Here is a 20,137-nt window from a genome sequence, read left to right as displayed (position 1 = left end):
CTATAACAGACCAAAACAAGACCCCAGGGCATTCAAATTAGTTACTGTAACAAATAAAGTGACATTTTAATATTGTTAAAGGCCAGTGCAGTCATGCTAATTACCCCCTGTGCAATCAAGAAGTTACAAACAAGTCAAATAAGTGAAAAAGAACAGAAATCATTCTGTAGTCAGACTTAAAAAAAGGGAAAATAACACTAAAAAACTACAGGTTGTACTAAGAGTAGCTGTCAATCATCAGATGCGCTTTGTACAGTAATCCTCTGCATCATCAGATCAGCGAATAGAAGCTGCAGGCACCATTAAAGGAGTATTAGATAGTTGCAGCGTGGCTCCCCTGGTACCTGAATATGTTGACAGAACCATTTTTGTGCACTAAGAGGATGACCTTTGCCAGGTGATATAATGCCTCAACCTTTTAACATTGGCCTTGGCAGATTTACGCTGACCTCAAGCCCACAGACAGGCAGATTGACATACTGACAGAAATCACACAGGGTGTCAAGGTAATGTGGCCTTTGGGTCCAGAGAGATGGGGGAAGGGTCGGTGGGTGAGGGGGGCATCCAGATAAGAGCACAAGGAGAGAGAGAGTAAATGAGTGAGAGACAAAGAGAGAAAACAGAGAGAGAGAGAGAGAGAGAGAATCAGAGCAAGAGGCAACAATAGAAAGAGAGGGCTTTTAGCATGAAGAGGGAGGTCTAGGATATCATATGCACAGGAAGTAGGGGTGATAAAGATCGATATGGGTTGCATTAGGCCAGGCCATGCCCAACTCACCTCCCATAAGTCATAAATTACTATTCAGTCTTACCAAACAAAAACATGCTCTGTTGCTAAAATTTGCATCATATTTTCCACATGCACCTCTATCTATGGTCCTGTTAATTCTGGAAATGCAAAACTGGAAATAATTGCATATAGATTAAGTATAACATTTACTGTTGCCGGCTTAAGGGTATGCCATAATACCACAAGCCTTGGTGTAAAAGAATATTTGTGGTATTTGTGAAAACAGAGGTCCCAATAGGTATTAATTATTATTATTTGATATCAACCACAAAAAAACAAAGGTTGAAAAACCTACATTGAGTAGGGTCCACATAGAAAGTAGCCCTAGTGAAGCTTTTCGACTTTCAGTGTATTGCTCAAATCTACATTTTATTTGCGTTTTTTGAGTCTTCTATTTATATTTGCATGTTTTTCACAGCTGATCTTATGACTATTATCAGGTGTCAATTGGCCAAAATTGATGGCAAGTCAAATGCACATATACTCCAATTTCATGATTCCAATACTAGTTATGGTGCAGACACAGGTCACACATGACTATTCTCAGCTGACAGAAAAGGCACTTGCTTACTTACCTCACTTCACCCTTTGATGTCAAACTAAGACAAAATCGCAGTGTTATTTGATTGCTTCGATGGGTACAGTGGCATAAAAGAGCCACTGTTTTGTCCTGAATGGTGTAATTACTGTCCATTAGCTATGAAATTTTAGAGTGAAAAGCCCACTCAGACCCTTTATGCATTAACATGCTCAAGCTGGTCAAAATTACGGGGCTAAATGGACTGAAAGCAAGGCTGCTTATGTGAAGATGCACTCTGGCCTTTGTGCGCTAACACACACACACACATACATATACTCATTGTCTGTACACATGCAGTATACACCCATGCATGTGACCCGTGACCTTGCTGGCATCTTACTCAGAAGCAGTTTAACACACAGAAATGCATCAATGTACACACAGGCCTAAATACGGGCACTCTGCAGTGGTCATAACATCACTTGCATATGTGCGAATACATATTTCTCCCCCTCACTTTATATATGCAGACCCCTCCTACTACAGCTCTGTCAGATATGAGTTGCCACCCCCGCCCCCACCCGCACACACACACACACACACACCCCCACACCCTCTCTCTCATCCAAGTGCTGATTTTTCAACCACCCACAGTCCCCACCCCCCAATTTCACTTGCTCCCATTATCTCACTGATATTGATCCACATCCCCTCCTCTGCCTGCACAGAGAGCCTTTACTGGATAATTTTCAAGGGCATTTATAAATACAAGATGGGATGGCTGGTGATTGCTCTGTGGGTGTTTGTGAATTTGTGATAAAGAGACAGAAAAACAAAGAGAAAGAGAGTGTGGGGGAAGCAGAAGATGTGTAGTAGGAAAACAAAGGTCATCAGACAAGAAGAGGGTCCGTAAGTCAGTTTAGCACTGCAAAGACACTGAACCTTATTAATCTGGTAATAAGTTCATCTTTCTTTTAAATATGCCAAATTACACAGACACATAAAAGTGACCAACCAGTCTCTAAAGCAAGAGGCTTTTTGCGTGTTTGCTTCAGTGAAGAGAAAAGCAGTTGTTTTTATTTGGTTTGAATGTAAGTCAGTTGTTGAGTTCTCTGCTTTCAACTATTATTATTTCACATTTTCACGCTGAATATTCATTAACACACTCCTTTTAAAATACAAATGCACATCTGTAGACTGTCACGCTGAGACATCTTGGCAGCAGCACGGAACATTCACACCGAAAGCAACCGAATGATTATAAATTCAAACCATAATGGAAAGAAATGCTCTGTTCAACCACATTAGCACCAGCTCAGGTCCATATCTTTCAGTCGCTTGTATTTTCCTTTGTTGCCAAAAGTAGTTTTTCTCAGGAAAAATAATAAAATGTCTGATAAACGTTGGAGTTCAGGAAGCAAAGTTAATTTCCTGTCCTGCCAAGGGTACCAAAGCTGTAGTGATATGTGTCTGAGTTGAGGTGAGTGGGCCAACAGAGTGGAGCAGAATCCAACATGAAAAAAAAAAACACCACCAAAGAGTAGGGCTGCTTCTCCCCCAGGCCTCTGGGTCAACCTGTAGGGGTGCCAGGGACACGCTGCATGTGTGCCTTTGTATGTGTGAAGTAGTGTGGGTTGGGCTGCAGGGCAGGAAGCATCTGTTAACAGAGGGGAGCCAGGAGGTACTAAGGTGTATGTGTCAGTATGTGTTTGTGGATGCCTGTGTGTGTGTGTGTGTCTCTTTGTGTGTGTACGTGCGTGCACTTGTGTGGGTGCATGCACAAGAAGTCGGGTCAGTGTTTAAGCCAAGTGTTTAGCCTTCCCTCCTGTATCCGGCAGACCTGGCCATGGCCCACCTTCCTCAGGAGCCCAGACAGAGACGCCTTGATGCTTCCTGAAACATACACAGGCAGACAGGCACACACACAGAACAAAAAAACAGAGTTAACAGTAAACACAAACACGTCCCCATCTATTAAAAACCCTACATTCACAGATTTGATCGGACCCTCATTTTACCCTGTTTACAAACAGATGGAGACGTTCATCATCCAACACTATAGATGTTTGTGCCATCCCATCAATTAACATTAAATAAAACCTAAAAAACACATATGGATCTTTTATTCCAGTATCAATTTTTTTATTAATACTGTTCTCCCACAGCAGGGAGATAAAAGAGGGGTTTCTGCAGCAGAGAGGCAATAGAGGAGCAAGAAATGGCTGAAATGGCAAAAAATAAATCACCTTTTTTAAACCCACCTGGAGAAAAAGAGGGGGGAGTTTTGCCTCGTCAGACAATCCAGTGACCATTTAAAAAAATGTATAGAGTTTTTTGACTACGAGTGCTGTTTGACTTGGAAATATCCTCACACAGGTTATAAAGCAAGTAGAGGAGGGCAGACGGGCTGCGACAGGTTGAATATTCAGGAACATCTAACACTGTTTGGCAGAAACAGGCGTCTGCTACCTGCTGCCACAAACACACACACACACACACACACACACACACACACACACACACACACACACCAAAGCCTGGTTTTAATACCTTCAGTCCTCCAGAGAAGAATACTTGACTCTGCAGGGGTGCTAACCCATGCTAATGACCTTCTTCACTGTGTAAGCCACCACAAAACTGAATGAGTAGTCAGGACTGTGTGGTATAAATCTGCACGCAGCCAATTTCGAGCCATTACACACCAAGGAAAATCCAGTCTGGCATATCTTATTTTGATAAAGAGAGGGCAACTGAGAAATTACTCGGTGTTTCAGCTTGTTATTACATTAACAAGTTGAGTATTTTACTGATATAGTTCTTCTGAATCATTTCCCTTTGAAATGAATGGCATGTTTTTTTTGTAAGAGTCTCATCTTTTATCCATTGCACACATTGCAGTGCAAACACTGTTGTGTAACTTCAGTTTCTAAAATATGTGACCATGAACAAGGTGAGATACATTAGAAGTATTGCTTTCATACTCCATCTGTCTTTGGGTGCTGATTTGTGGTGATGTTTGATTCCAAACCATCCAGACATTTACGGGGGTAAAGCTTCTTATTAAGTTGAAGGTGGCACAGCTGTTTCAGAGCTATGAGACCAATGAAGTGACCGGCTAAGAGAGTATTTAATAATCGCCATGCCTGCTGATCAAGGCTAGATTCACCTTCACCAAGCCCTTTGCTGCTGTAAATGTGTACATGGAGAGTTTAAGTAGTTCTCAAGAGAACACAAAGCTTTTGCAAGGAAACTTACAAGTTTCTTGCAAGAACACGAAAGTGTTTATCCTTTTTCTTTTTTTTTCTTTTCTTTTAATTGTTCCCACATGTCAATCATGCAACATGTTTGGCTGCTAAAAAAAACAAGTCAAGTCAAGAGGTTGTACAGAAACCATGCAGTTAGTTTCACAAGGACTTCCAGACAAGATATCATCAAAATGCTAAACTTAATTTTAAAGTATTTATCTTTTTTAACCTAGCATTTTTTTTCTCCCCCCTTTATTTTACCCATCTATATTCTCTCTCCCACATATCCACTGAGTGGCTCTGTAGATTTTTTTTCCCAATGTGGACCAGCTAATGAACAAACAATGACTTATTTAGAGCTTGAAGAGAAAAGTTTAGTACCTTGAATTTACATGGAAGTTGTTGGCTGACTTTGAGTTTACTTGGAAGAAAATTTGAGACTCACTGGGGATTTTAAATAATGCTTTGACCCACCCATACTGATTCAAAGAAAGGGCACATTCGAGGTCAATTCTGACAAGATATTTAAGTCACAATACCATTGTGATTCATGGCTGATTCACTATAGTGGACTTTTCCACTATGACCCACTCATGCGCGTACACAAATGCACAGTCCATTGTTTGAAGGTTAATCCCTGTGTTTGGTATTACAGTAATGTGTCCAGGATTTAAGTATGTGTGGATGACTCATTAAACATAAAATGAGGGCAAAGAAACATTACACACTCTCCTTTTCCACTTTACTTCCATTTCTATTTACCCCGTGTTTATCTTTCCGTCCTCATCCCCCTGTGAGTCTCTCCTCTCCGCATCTCTCTCCCTCATCACTCCCAGACAACTGGGGCAAAAGTCAGCGGCCTTCGGCAGTGTTGGTGACAGTGCCATTCAGCATCCCGTCTGTCACAATACTGGCACAACAAAGTGTGGAAACTGCCAACTAATGGCTGTTTATCCACCGTAGAAGCTTGCCAGCCCACTGTCTGTCCGGGCTAAAAACTCGCTAACCAGTGATTGCTGAACCTTGTACCTCCCGAACCAATGTCTTCCAAATCACAGATTGCACTTCTTTTCCATAACTGAGATTAAAATGTGCTTCACTACAAGGTAATGTGTTGTGAGGCCTAATCCCCTTACATTAGATTTTTTTTTCTTTCGAGCTGCCGCCACTGGTGTTTCATTTTCTCTTCCAAAACATTTTTGAGCTGTAGAGAAAGTTCTACAGCTCAAGTCAGGAAAAAAAATGCAACAATTATAGTATTTGTGTCAATATTGTGCCGCTGATGTTAAGTGTCAGTGGCTGCACAGCATTGTGTCATGTAAGTCATACTGAAAATAGGAACCTCACTAAAAATGTGTTGCTGCTGTCTCCTTACACAGTATCTATTGTCTCTTTTCACATTGATGTGAAAGTGATGCTGTATACTCGCTGTGGAAGCGTAGACCAGCTCTTTAAGAGGTCTTTTACTGATTTAATATTGCATCTCCGTGTAGGTGGGAGGCCTTGGGACAAACAGATTTTAAAACAAATCATCAAAACCAAAGCAGCAGAGGCTGAGATATTCTTTCTTTTAGTCCGTAGTATCAGTCACACCTCAGAAGCACTGCATCCTACACCTCCCATAATGCAACCTGATAGCATCTTTTATTAGATTCTCCCTGCCTGTTAAATGCCTTCAAATTCCACACCCTCAGTTTTTACCCAGGCTCTCTGTTTCAAATTGGATGTAAAGCTTTCAGGCCAAAAATGGACACAACCCTAATGACGTCACTATGACACTATCAGGGCTATTTTCTTAGATTTTTAAAAGCTTCATCAGAGTCACAAAGGACATTATTCTACAGGATAGTAATCGTCATGACAAGTAGACGGAGCACTGTGTCTTCAAATCAGTGTTAATATCAAAAGATGTCTGCAAAGAAACAGATGCACCACATTGACTCAGAAGACTGCATGTTTCTTGAGTTTTCCTGTCATTTTTTAATGCCATAACTCAACAACAGAAGAGCAGACATTTGGTCAGATACTGAATTGGTGACACTAATCTCGGGTGCCCACCATGAAACTGTGCTGATTATATAGATCTATGAAGCATCCACATTTAAGAATTTGTTGCTTCTTTACAAGCTGCATCCATATTTGAAGCGTTGTGTGCTGCCATGGTTTCATATGAGTCTGGACAGACACAGATTTAAACTGCAGCTTGACTGGTTGGTAGAGGCAGACAGCTGTGAGGCAGTACTTCTGGTTCTTGTGGGAAGGGGTGGTTATTTCTCTAACTGCGGTTTAATCTTCATTTGCTGTCCAGTCAAATAGATTAATGTGGTCGTGGCACATTTTTATTTTGGTCAACGTTTTCCCTGGAAGTAGGAGGCACTTTTCAGAAAGTAGGGCTGGTTTGAGGTAGTCTCACTGCGAGGAGCACAACAAAGAGCATGTGTGAGAGAGATAGAGAGAGAGAAAGCATGTGTTTGAATTCTTGTTTATGGTTATGCACATGCAGTCTTCTGTGGTTGACAGTATTTGAGTTCTCATCTCCTCATGTGGTCCCCTGCAAACTGCACCCACTCTCTGTTTCCTTCTCTCCTTCTCTTGCTCTGTCTCTGCCCTTCCCCTTTTCTTGGTGGCGTGTCTGCCTTTGCAGTTGTCACCTCCAATTCTAGCTTCAATTCATTACATCTCCCCTTTTTCCCAGCTGGTACACACACACACACATGCACGCACTTACACACAAAGTCGCACCGCCATGGTGCCAGAGATATGGTCGTCTGGACTGAGGGAGAACTGAATTCTTTAGAGAATATTTGAGACTTTTTATCTACATCTGCCCCCCCCCCCTTCACTTCACCCTCATTCAGCCTCTTGCATTCAGTCCTATCTTTATTATACGCTCTTCCCCACTTCCCTTACCTTTGCAAACACACACACACACTCACTCAATCCAGTCTCAATCATATGCTGCACTCTGCTTCCCTCACCAGCTCCTCTTACACACTCTGTCTCCCCATCGCTCTCTCACTCAGTCATATTCACTTCAGGTCCCTCTATTTTCTCTCCATCTCCATCTGTCTCCCTTCACTGTATCTTCAGCCAGCCGTCTGTGGACTTGCCAGTAATAGAGTGGAGCATGGCTGTATGCTGAGCCTATTCAATCAGCTCTTCGGTTTTACTGAATGGAGCCCATGCGGTTCACATATAGCATACTCTCTGTGCATAGGTTGGCATGATCTTGTGTAATTCAGTTTTGGATGTCTGTGGAAGGCATTCCTTTGTGCATTAATATAAGAGTGTACTTGTGTGTGTATATGTATGTATTTCCTCCCTGTTTTGCTCATGAATATGTGCATCTCCTGACACTGCCCCCCCATCTCACAACATTAGACCAAACCAAGAGTGGCTTCGATTGATCAAAGCTTTTTTGCAGTGCTACAGGGCTAAATGTTGAGCTTCAAATTGTGTGTGTGTGTGTGTGTGTGTGTGTGTGTGTGTGTGTGTGTGTGTGTGTGATTCCAGACAGCAGAGCCAATGTACTCACCCAACTAGTCTGATGAGGCCACTTGCAGTCATTGCACTCCGACTTGCTCCCTTTAATGTAGAATTGCATGTGGGAGCAGAAATGGGAGTTTAATTCACTTGGTCAAGAAATGCAAGAATTGGGAACATCTTCTAAAATTAGACAGAAAGGGCCAAATGCTAAAAGAGAAGGTGACAGAAAATAAACCGGAGTAGTGACAGGGAAACTGGAGAACGGAGGCTGTAATGAGGGAGTGAACCATCAGACACGGAGACAGACTGCAGACATTAATAACCAAGACAATCAAAGTGAAGAGGTGAGATCGGCCGGAAGGAGACAATGTAAAGCGCGTTAGAGAGCAGAGACATGAGAAAACCAGCGGAAATCAGATTCAGACATCAAGTTAAATGTTAGATCAGAGGAGAGATAACTCATTAGAGATGTGAGACTGCAGACACATCGCGTCTTTGTCTAGAGGTGACTGTCTGTGGTCTGGTTTCTGGTGTAACAACCTGCCTTCCGAGCTAACTCAACACATAGTGACAGCTGCTATGAGTGAAGACATATGTTAACAGCTAGGCTTTCCTGTTTTAATGTGCAATTATGCTATAAATACATTGTGGGAAGGCATTTTACGAGATTTAATCAACACCTTTTCCTCTGAAGCTTCTATTTAAAAAGTTGTTGCTGGAAAACTCTGGCTCAAAATGTCTTGTTATAGTGGTTTTAATGGGTCTCACATAATTTTTTGCAGTGTTTACGAGTCTGTGTGGATGTGAGTGAACAGCTAGATATCAAAAAAACTATTGTAAATGAAAAGAAACTGCACCAACACATGCAAACACCTGCAAGTATTTGATTGATTTAAGCACCAGAATAAGTACAGCACAAGCATTACCTTGCTTAGTTACTTGTATGTTTTCTTTTGTTTTCATAGCTGAATGTCAGTTCAGTTGTGTTGCTTGGCCTACCACTCAAGTCATGTCCAGGCAGTTTGTCACTGCTGACATCTACAGGCGGCCCTTGTTCATGTCAGATACCCCACCAGTGACCTCACTATCCATTGCCATGCCTGTATTTACTCAGCTGTTGGGTTATGAGTAGTGAAACAAAGCAAGCTTCAAAACAGGACTTAATTGTTATTATTTCCTAAACCTCTACAGCCTGTGCACATTATCAGTCAGTAGGAATTATTTTCTTTTTGGAGGTGATTAATGATAATTGAAGGAACGTTGGTCAGCACTCTGCCTTTGCAGCTTTCTTCAGCGTCATCATAATCCCTTGCCGTTATTATTATAGATTATTGGGTATTACTAGAGGGAATTTTGGTGTTTATGTTTTTGGTTAATTAATAAAAGTATAGTGTTGAAGTACAGTCCAAACCATGTCTTACATTGATCTCTAATGCAGCAGCTTTCTTCCATGTGTAGGTTTGGCATCTTTTTGAATTTCTGAACAAAGGGACAATGGATACTCTTAATTCAACCACTAATGGTTGCAGTGGTATGCCGTGAAACTGTATACTGTGGTATTTAAAATTGATTGTTATCAGTCCATGTATATTTGCTTGTCTACGTTATTTGAAAAGAAAATGCAGCCGGACTGAAAACCTGCACACAGGCATCTCCTTTCCTCCTTGACTGTCAGTTTTTACACAAACTTCCATTAAAAACAACGGTTTCAAATCTCAATTATAGGAAAAAGCTTTTGCTCAAAAAACAAAACAAAACAAAAACTTCTGTTGTCATTCTTTTAAGGGTCATTGTAACTGATGTAAATATTATTAATAATGATAATAATAATAATAATGTATACAATAGAGTATACTGTAATTTTTCTAAGTATGGCTGCTGTACTGTCTACAAAGAGATTTAGCATCTGTATGTATCTGCAGGCTTCGAGACAAGATTTTGGCAAAGAATGTGTTCTGGTTTCTGTTTGTATTCAGTTTGTGGTCCGAGTAGTACTGACCAATCAGGTTTGAATGGCGTGTAAACAGTCTGCCTGGAGGCAAAAAACGTATTAGCAGGGATGCCGTTCTGAAACCCATCTGCTATTGTGTGACATTAATTAAACTTTATATAATCTTTTTTTGAATTATCTGGAAACATATGCAGATATCTGTTTATAGTTATGATGGTCAATGGGTTCCAAGATTGCGGTAATTGTAACATGAAATCCTCATATCTTTGCAACCCTACAGCCGCCTTAATTCTGTTGTACATCCTTAAGTATATCACTGTCTATACCTTAGTTAAAACAAAGCATTCCTAGTGATCACTAGCAAGATGAACAACCTTCAAATAGTTTTTCTTTGTTACGCTACAGCATCTCTTTGGATACACTGAACAATGCTACTCTCTCTGTGATATTGTCATTTTGTTTTCTCTACCCAAATGCAACTACATTGTGTTTAAATATTCATTGTGCTTTGTTGTGTCATTGTTTGTTGAACCCACTTTAATTATCATCCACATCAGGATTCATCAGCCATCACATTTTCTTTAATTACTCAGCCAAGTCATTTGTCTTCTTTATTATTCATCTTAATGTGTTGTTGTTGCTTTTTCTTCAGTTCTTCTTTGTCTCATTCTGTGTGTTGGTGGGTAGGTCTCCGTCATGCTCCATCTCTTTTGATGAATCTTCTCATTTATCCTCCTCTATTTACTGGTCTCTGATTCTATGGTTGTGTAGTTATCTGTCCATGTAGATGTCTCTTTTTCTTTCTGATCAGTGGGGCTATTAAAGTCTCAGGTGTGTCCTGCCATTAAGTCATTAACTGGGATCTCTGCATCCTAATGAAACCTGCACTTCAACAATATTGGGTCAGAAAACTATTAACAAATAATTAATGTAAAACGTAATTCAAGGTGAAGCAGCCGCACTGTTTGGGAATGTGTTTTAATAATGTGGCCCCTTCTGGGACTCTTAACCAGCCAATTCCAGACTGTGATGCCAGACAGACCAGGCCTCATCCATTAATGTCTTCAAGGTTTCCCAAAACATCTCCCTGCGCATTGACCTACAATGTAGCAAAGATTATCCCAGCACTAAAATGCCTTTGGGAAACCTGGTCTCTTGTCTGTGTAGCCAAATGGCCAGTCTGGGCTTTATAGTCCATTTTATCACTGAGGAAATAGGTGGAACAGAGCACTCGGGCCCACAGCTAGTTAATCTCATTGTTAAAATTGGATGCAATAAGTGAAGCAGAGTTGAGTTTTATAGAAGACAGAAAAAGAAGATATCACCTTATTATGTTTTGACTGGTTTGTTTGGCTTTCAGGGACTTAAGCTGGTCTGCAAAAAGGCAAATGTAGTCATAAAATTAGCTAAAAAAAAACTGCAGAGTGGCCATTTGTATGCTGGCTGATGTGCGCTTTTCCATGACTGATGACTTTGGGGAAGGCTCTTAATATTACTTTTTTTTCTTCTTTCATTTTAGTTAACTTACAGAATTAAAAACAGGTACATCGACAAAAATAATATAAAATGATAAGACACAAACTAAAAAAAACAACAACAGAAAGCATTTTACAATGCCAGAGTTTGTGTTTCAGGCATCATATTTAATCATCACAATCATAACTTGTTCTTCCAACATTAATAAAATGTGGTATGATAAGCAGCATGTCATTTTCAATCTTATCTTTACTAAAGTATAGCATTACATCAAACATATTTATTTCAACATTTATATTATGTTTCCTTTTAGTCAATCCAAAACATTCTGTTGTATATTCAGTTGTTGTTTTTTCTTTAAATAGAAAAACTTAATTTTTCCAGTCCACATAAACTCACACTTATAATCAATATTCAGTTGAAACCTTTCTAACACAAGCAACATAGGTCAATTCTATGTAGTATCTTCAAAGATGCTTCCTTGAGCTTGTTATTTATACTGTTTAACACAAGCTTCAAATGCTTGCTCCCAGTGTAAATCATTTAATTAGAATGATGAACTACATTACATTGTATTAGTTTGTTCTCAGATGACAGAATGAAAACACAAATAAGAGATCATTATGTTCCTTTAGTAAATATAGCTTAGTTTAATTTAGTTCAGAGTCTTTGTGGGTCATTTTAAGATTAAGGAATAAACAAATACATCTAGGCACATTGACAACAGGTTTATAAACATACAGTAATATTAGACAGTATTGCCCAGTCCTTTCAGTTTGTTCTTTGTTCACAACATTAGCCAATCATTCATTTATAAGCTGCTAAAATAGGTAACTTGGATGTTTGGACAGCTCCAGGTCTTTGGATTTTCACCCTCTTTGGCTGCTGCATCTATCTCAGATTAAATCATTTCTCGCCCTTATTACGATAGAGTTTATTTCTCTCGTATTAATCTCTTTAAGTGATTGGTATGTAAACGCTCGCTCAGTTTTACTGCGACATAACATTTACTGCCAGCGTGATCTCCCAGTGATTGTGGCCTCTCGTTGACATGATAGAGTTGTACAGCTGAAGTAACCTTGCACATTTATATTTAATCTCCTAACTCTCATCCTTAATGCATGAGGAGAATGGGAGACCCCCTAAACCCTCATGCCCCCCCCACACGGCTCAGGCCGCCGGGAGTGGGAAAGAGGAGGATTAGAGCAGGATTAAGTCTGTGGTGTGAATAAGAGCCACGAGGCCGCCACAATTATTCACTTCTCCCATCACTCCCTGGCCAGACTTTTCTTTTCCATCCCCCTCTCTCGCACACTCACAGAGACTTTAACTCCCTCTGTCTGTCCTTGTCCTGTTTCATTTCTTAGTACCACGAAAACACACTTTATAGGGACTTCATGTCTCTTATCTAAATGTAATCCTATCGGTGCTCAACAATGCGGATTGCCCAGGGCAATTAAATGCCACGTCGAGCTAGAAAATCTAGCTGCTCACTTTGGACATTTGGTAAAAAGGAATTTAACACATCAAAGTGCAAGCAAGCATTTTCATTATTCTAGACAAACATTATATACAAATTATTATTGTGATCATTGTGATCAGTTCTGAAATCATGATGATTTATCAGGATTGTTTATGTTTTTGAGGGAAATCAATATTTTTTGCTTTTTCACATTAAAATGAACAGAGTGCTGTTTTGTTTTTTTGCTACATTCTTACTAATGCACTAATCTTTGCATCAAAATAAGACTTAAAATAGGTTCATCTTCACCTGACGTCAGTGCATCTCCTAAAAGCAATCTATGAATAAAATTACACCAAAACTTTTTGCAGCAAAGTTTTCTATGAGTGGAGCATGTATTTGAAACATCAATATTGTAGTCAATCGTGTTCATTAAATTGTGGGAAGCCACCCTGATCTTGATTAATATTCTGTTAATTGTGCAGCCCCAAGTTAAAACCTGCACATCCTTGAAGTCTCTCATCTAGTTAGGTAATAAATCGAGCAAAGTAAGAATGTTTTGAAATATTTTTTAAATCCATTAGTGATGCAGCCTGTAAGAGAACAGGAAACACTCTCCGTCCTTTGTTATTATAACATTTTAAACTCAACATTCTTCTCTCTTCGCTGCCTCTCCAGGTGCCAAATGTTGCACTTGCACGGGGCTCTTTCCATTAATGTGCCGTCATATCTGATTGAAGCCGTTACAAGCATTAATGTAAAAGTCACCACCTGTCTGAATGACAAAAAGCCAATACTTGAACAGCTAGATGGAGCCATCAGTGTAACATTTTATGTGTCTGAAAGGGCTTAAGTGTATTTCCCAAAATGTCAAACTTTTCCATTACCTTCTAAACCCTGCTTCCTTTAATCACTTCTTCTCATAGCAGCACTTGAGTTACAGAATATCAGCAACTCATAGCCAAAAGAAATGTTGCTGCTGGATTTCCAGAGTTTTTGATGACATAAAGGTCTGACTGTTCAATCAAGTTTTTTGGCCTTTCTGCATCCTCTTTAGGGTGTTGCTTTGTGTGAGTGTGAGTCCTGATCGACTCAGCAGTTTGACACATTCATTTCTGTCTCTATGTATGTGGATTCGGGTAAATGTATCAAATGGATGCAGGGTGGCAGCTTCATCACCACTGACTTATAACTGCTCCATCAAACAGGAATCGATATTTATTTACCTGTGATGAAATCAGCAATCACTCTCTGTCCTCCTCCCCTCTTTTTCTTTTTCACACACGAACAAAACTAACTGGCAGTAAAAGCTCAGGAGAATTGGTCAACAGCAAGCATCAGGAGGGATGAGTGTAGAGAACTCTACTTGTGTATATGTGTGTGATTCAGTCGATAACAGTGCAGGATTAGGTGTTGCCTGCAGTTCAATAAGTGAAACACACAATTCATTACACTGCCGCACTTAATGGGAAATGGATTTCACTTAAATACTCCCTCGGTCACATTAAAACTAATGCCAGACATCTGTGAGTCAGTATGTGCGTGTGAATGTCGCAGTTGTACACTTTAAATCAAGAATCGTACTGTTTGCTAATAGCGTCATTATCAATGAAATATGTGAGTGATAGAGAAAAATAAAGAGGGACCCTGAAGGTACAAAGAAAGAAAGAAAGATAGCAAGCAGCATTTATGCTTATGTTTTTATATGCCAAACTTTTAGAGTGGAGCGTATTCGTATATGTGAGCAAATCAGTGATATTCTGCCAAAATAAGGACTAGAAAAGTCATATATATAGCCCTATAATTAGTCCAGATACATCTCAAGTGAATGGATTACAACTTAATAATGCTGATTTCCTCCCATAGCCGGTGCTTGGTCAAGGCAAAATGTGCTGTAAAGTTTAATGCCAGCTGATAACGTAAATAAATAATCAGTGCACCCATAAGAAGTCAATCCTTGAATTGCTTTTGCTTTCACTGCAGCATGTAGCTCCACATATTACATCTTACAGGCTTGAGTGCATTTCTTGGTCAGTGAAGAGGCGACCGGGTACAAATGAACAGAAATTAAAGAGCCTATGTCATCCAGGACTGTAGAAATGGACTTAAATAATGAGAACACCCTCCTGATAGTTGAGTGTTTTTAGGGCATAACGTAATGCACACTTTTTAAAATTTGGACTATCAGAAAAGCAATCGTAACCGTAAAACACTTTATAGTGAATATGGATTTTATGTATTTTATTGGATCTCTATTGGTTTGGAAATCCAGTGTATATGAATTAATTAAACTGAGTGTCCGTATTTAATATGCTGCACATTAAGAGCAAAACATTGAACATCTTAAACTCCACCCCTTGACACTGTGTTTCCCTGTGGGTTTGGAAACACAGGAGTGGGGGGGGTTAAGTGCCAATGGGGTCGTACAGCACAACAGGCCTATTAGAAGAGAGTACTGAGGGGGCAGCACCCCCAGACTCAATGTTTTTAATATTGCATGTTGGCACCGTGGTTCCTCGCAGCCTCAGCTAGCATCCGAGCTTCAGTTTCAGCTTGGTTTGGCTTTGCGTTTGCAACTGTCGGTGTGAGCATTTTAAGCGTTTATGTGTTTGTTTGGTTGGCGAGCGCTGTCTGATGTGTCGATGGAGGAGATGTACTGTAGGTTTGTGCGGTGTCGCAGGAGAACATCTTCACTCACACTGCCCCGATCCAAACTGGTAAGACTTGAGTTCAGCTTTCTTCTAGAACAGAGAGGCACCAAGTGTATCTGTCCACCTGCAGGCAATCCCATTTTAACCTCCTCATGCAGTCTCAAGAAATTGTTTGCAGCAGAGGCAGTCCAACCTGGAATTGACCTTTGGTTGACCTGCTTGCACACACACAGATGAAGGCGCCTCTGACTGTTGTGTGTGTCCAGCTTTGCAGGGCTTTTGCATCTTTCAGTTGTATATTTGAGACTTCCAAGGGGCCGCTCTCTGCTCTAGTAAGACTTCAGTCAGGCTAACACTGTTTTTGTTAGAGCTGTTTTTATTGTGGATTTTGTGTTTTGTCTTACAACATTACTACTAAGGTTTATTGTGCTGTTTATTTGGGTATTGTTTTGTAAATCTCTCTAATGGTAATACTATTGATTAACTTATTAAGTGGCAAGTAATTAATGGTGTAAATCAGTTTGTTAATTAAGAGGAGATGGGGCATCACACCAGGACATGTTGATTTGTTTTAGTGGCACACAAGCTGGCAATGAAAATGTGTTTCCTTGCTGTAAGTTGTTACAGTGCTTCAGCCTGAACTTAAAAGGAATTGAATAATTGTACTTAGGATGCACACAAATATAATCACTTCACTGCAGTGTTGTTATTAAAGTGGAATTTCTAACTTTGATAAATGATCTATTTTGATAACAGGGAAAAACTAACATTGGGGTCATGAAATTAAACATTTTCAATTACAGATAAATATAACAAAGAGAGAACAGCAGATTCACTGTAATCATAACAAAAACACAGTATTATTGAGTATTGCAACCATTTCAATGCTTAGCATAGATATTTATCGATAAATTCATGGTTTTGACAACAGAACTTCACAGCAGTAGATAATCTCTGTGGTCCTGAAGCATTCAAACCCAGCCTCCTTCTCCTTCTTTTATTCTTTTTTTTTTCAATTCACTGTAACACATTAAAACAAATAAGAAGTCTAACATCTTTGCAACCAACTACAGTAGAGTATCAGTGATCCACCAACTTTGTACACACAACAAAACCAGCTGAGCCCAAGCAGATTGCGCACATTTTTTTTTCAAAATTTAGCCTCTTTTTGTTGCAATCTCAATCTGCAATCTTGCCTCATCATTTAAACTGGAAATAGTTATCATGACATTAATTAGGTTATATTTGGTCAGTCTGTTGCTGTAGGCAGTGATTCTAAGTTTAATACATGCTGGAAAGTTGTGTGACGGTATAGTTTAAAGGTTATGTATTGATCTGATGACCTGTTTCACAGCTTTTACGTCTCTGTGGCAGTTTCTGCCTGAAAGTTCACAAGTTGTGCTCTTTCAGGAAAAGCTCCTCCACACACATTTTTTAAAGTCAGTTGGCTGCTTGACTGACAACTCTGTCTCATTCTGGATCTGAGGGGTTTATTTGAGAAAGGGCTCTTAGCAATTTGGATTTTGAAGAGTGCAATCTTCGGGAGAAGTGATAACAAAATAGAAACAAATGATTTTTGTTTGTGTTGATGCTCAAACTTTGTCTTGTGCAAATTGTCTTCTTATCCTGAAGTAAATAAACTGACCGGCCATGAACAGATTTGTGTGAGGAATTCATTTTGCTTGTGGCCAGCTTGATGTATTTGCTTGTTTAGATATGACAGTGGAGGTGTGTTTTCATGTGTGTTAATTTCTTTGTTTGTTTGGGTTAGAGTAAATATATTTCTGTCTATGGAAGTGGCTCGAAGTGAGTCTGTGTGATCTTGTATGCATGTTTTTCCATTCAGTGTCCACACATAGCACATGTAAGCTGTCCCAACCATCTAAATGAGGCAGGGACTGACAGAATTTACAGTTTCATCATTTAATAAAGGTTACTCAAAAAATATAAAACCAGCCAACCCTCATCTGAAATCATGAGGAAATCAGAAATGATATCAACCTCCAGCCCAGGATCAATATTTAAAGCTGTCTGAAGTGTCTTAAGCTCCATCCTCTTCATGTTAATTGTCTTGGAGTTTAACATGTTAAACAGAGCCAAAGCAGCTCTGGCTTTCAGGCTGATGAAACAGCTCTGTGTGTGTGTTTGTATGTGTGTGTGTGTTAGCAAGCTTGTATTTTTTGGTTCTGTTGAACTCATATCCACTTTCTTCTCAATTTTTCTCTTTCTGTCTCTGTCTGCTACTTCCTGTCTGTCTGAACAGCTTCCTGCTGACCTCAATAAGATGCACCTGACAGACCACGCCCATCAGCAGGTGATGCACATGCCCCCTAGCCAATCAGGATGCAGCATTGCCAGCGACTCTGGGAGTAGCAGCCTATCAGATATTTACCAGGTGGGTACTTTAGTAACAGTTGGAACCACTTTTCTTTTGAGTTTCTTTTCAGTCTGCACCAACATGATGTACACACATCTATACAGTTTGGTGGTGTATACATAATTAGACGAAATAATGACACATTGATGATCTTCTTAAGCTTCAGTTCTCAGAAACCTACTTTTTTTTGTCTACTATCAAAGTTTGAACATTTTTCCTTTTACTTTGCCTTACGGTTACATATTTTAAGATCATATTTTATTATGAGAAGTTCAACATCAGTATAATGTAAAATTTAGAGAATTCAGACTCAGCTGATACTCTTAGAATCAAGCTTTTAGGGTATCCACTTGCTTGTACTGTTGGTTAAAAAAAAATAATTGATGAATGAAAAGTAACATATGTCTCTTCCCTGCCACCATTATTACTTTGTATACAAAAATTATGAAACCTGTCCAACCCAATGACAAACCCCTACTGTCTATTGTAGCCCATCCACCACCACACTGTGACAACATCTGGTCTGTGGCAAAAGTGTTTTACTGATGGTGGAGTCTCCCCAGCTTGATTTGCTCCAGTTCTGTCTACCTGTAGCATATCTGTCAACCCTCCCTCTCGCTAATTATTGTGCATCAGTTGTGCATCCTGGTGATTCGTCTTTCTCTGTACTTCTTGCTGCGGATGAAAGGTCACATACAGGAAATGAATGTAACCTTTCAAGCCCCTGTGCTAAAGGTATAGAAGCTGTACCATCTGTCAGTCTAGCTGGGTTTATGACAGTCATTTAGCAGGTATTCCTTTGGGCTGCCTCCACAGGTATAAGTAGGCTGTGAAGATTGGTAGGGGAATTGAGAGAGCATGACGTCTCGTGTACATGATTTATGCAGATGATGTCAGATTATGCTCGATTTAAACGGGAATGTCAGGAATCCTTGAGCATGGGGCAACTTTAGGAGATGTTGTACATCAGGAAATGTCACATTTTTTTACAGTCCCCCCATTTTTTGGCACAACATAAACATAGATATCATCCAAAAAAAAGCAAACACACAAACTCATGTAATGGAAACACTGGAATCATGTAGACATATAAAAAATGTTGATTGTGTCCTTTTAAATCTAAATTAATTCATTTAAAACCTGTTTTCATAGCTGTGCAGTTCTGACCCTCGTGCTCCTAGGTGACGCTTGCTTTAAATGTCAGCAAACCGGGATGCTATCTCTGCAGATGCATTAATGGCAGTCACTCAGCTTAATGCACAAAGTGTAAAATGTTAAATGCACTAAAGTATGATTTCCTGACCAGGAGGTTTTTATTTTTTACTTGTTTGTCTTGTATCAGCCTCACCTTTTGTGACATTTCTGAGCATTCAGTAGCTCAGTGTGCGTTGGAGTGAAATACCTCTCTTGAGTGTAGGGAATTTAAATGGCAATGAATCAATAATCCATAAAAGGGTCCATGACAAGGCTGTCATCCCATCATATTAATCCCTCAGCTCCCCTAATCTCCCCTCTTTACACAGAAACTTGTAATAAACCCAAGAACCTTTTTATATTGCCTTTCAGCCTTGTCTCCTCTTCACAGGGTGCTGCGGTATTTTAGTTTCCTTTATACATGTTTGTGTATTAGTTGCGAGGGCTTCCCATTTGACACAAGCTTGTTAGCATTGTTAGCATTCATCAGTGGAACTGGTGAGGTCCATTAGATATAAGCTAATAAGCTAGATACAAATTAATGAGTTTATATGAACAATGGGCATTGCTGGCCACAAAACAAGTGAGCAGGTTTATTTCAGTGGAGAATCCTAACAATGCTAACATCTTAGTATATAAGTTTTATTTCACTCACAGCAAATACACTTAAACAATAAAGTCCAGAAGAATATGAATACACTATCACAAAATAGCTGAGCAAAGTAGAACTTTTGGCAAATTTATATACTATACATTTTTTTTCAGCCAAGAGTGTTTTAGTGTTTTGCTGTTTTCTTCCAAGATGTAGGAAAGTTTACCCTCATTTGTGTGGTTGATGATTCTTCCTCTGTCTCTCTGACTCATTGTTTTGACCAGCTTTACTTTCCCTCTCCTCCTCCTGTTTGATAAAACAATTTACTTTGCTTTCTGCTTTCCCAGACATTACGTTTAAAGTACTATTTTCTACACAGCAGTTTTCAGTCAG

General features: G+C 39.6%; 1 protein-coding gene across 4 annotated transcripts in view; it reads left to right on the top strand.

The window, feature by feature from the left end:
* Positions 1-20,137, top strand: part of rapgef6 (Rap guanine nucleotide exchange factor (GEF) 6) — a 169,417-nt gene that overhangs the window by 90,780 nt on the left and 58,500 nt on the right. For all 4 annotated transcript variants that reach the window (XM_042499999.1, XM_042500000.1, XM_042499998.1 and 1 more), the window contains one exon: positions 17,845-17,976. In XM_042499999.1, the coding sequence (XP_042355933.1) occupies positions 17,845-17,976 (132 nt within the window). The remainder of the gene's footprint in view (positions 1-17,844; positions 17,977-20,137) is intronic.

The sequence above is a fragment of the Plectropomus leopardus genome, chromosome 13 (assembly GCF_008729295.1).
Source record: "Plectropomus leopardus isolate mb chromosome 13, YSFRI_Pleo_2.0, whole genome shotgun sequence".
Taxonomy (NCBI): domain Eukaryota; kingdom Metazoa; phylum Chordata; class Actinopteri; order Perciformes; family Serranidae; genus Plectropomus; species Plectropomus leopardus.
The sequence above is the reverse complement of the archived record's forward strand: the minus strand, read 5'-3'. Positions and strand labels throughout refer to the sequence as shown.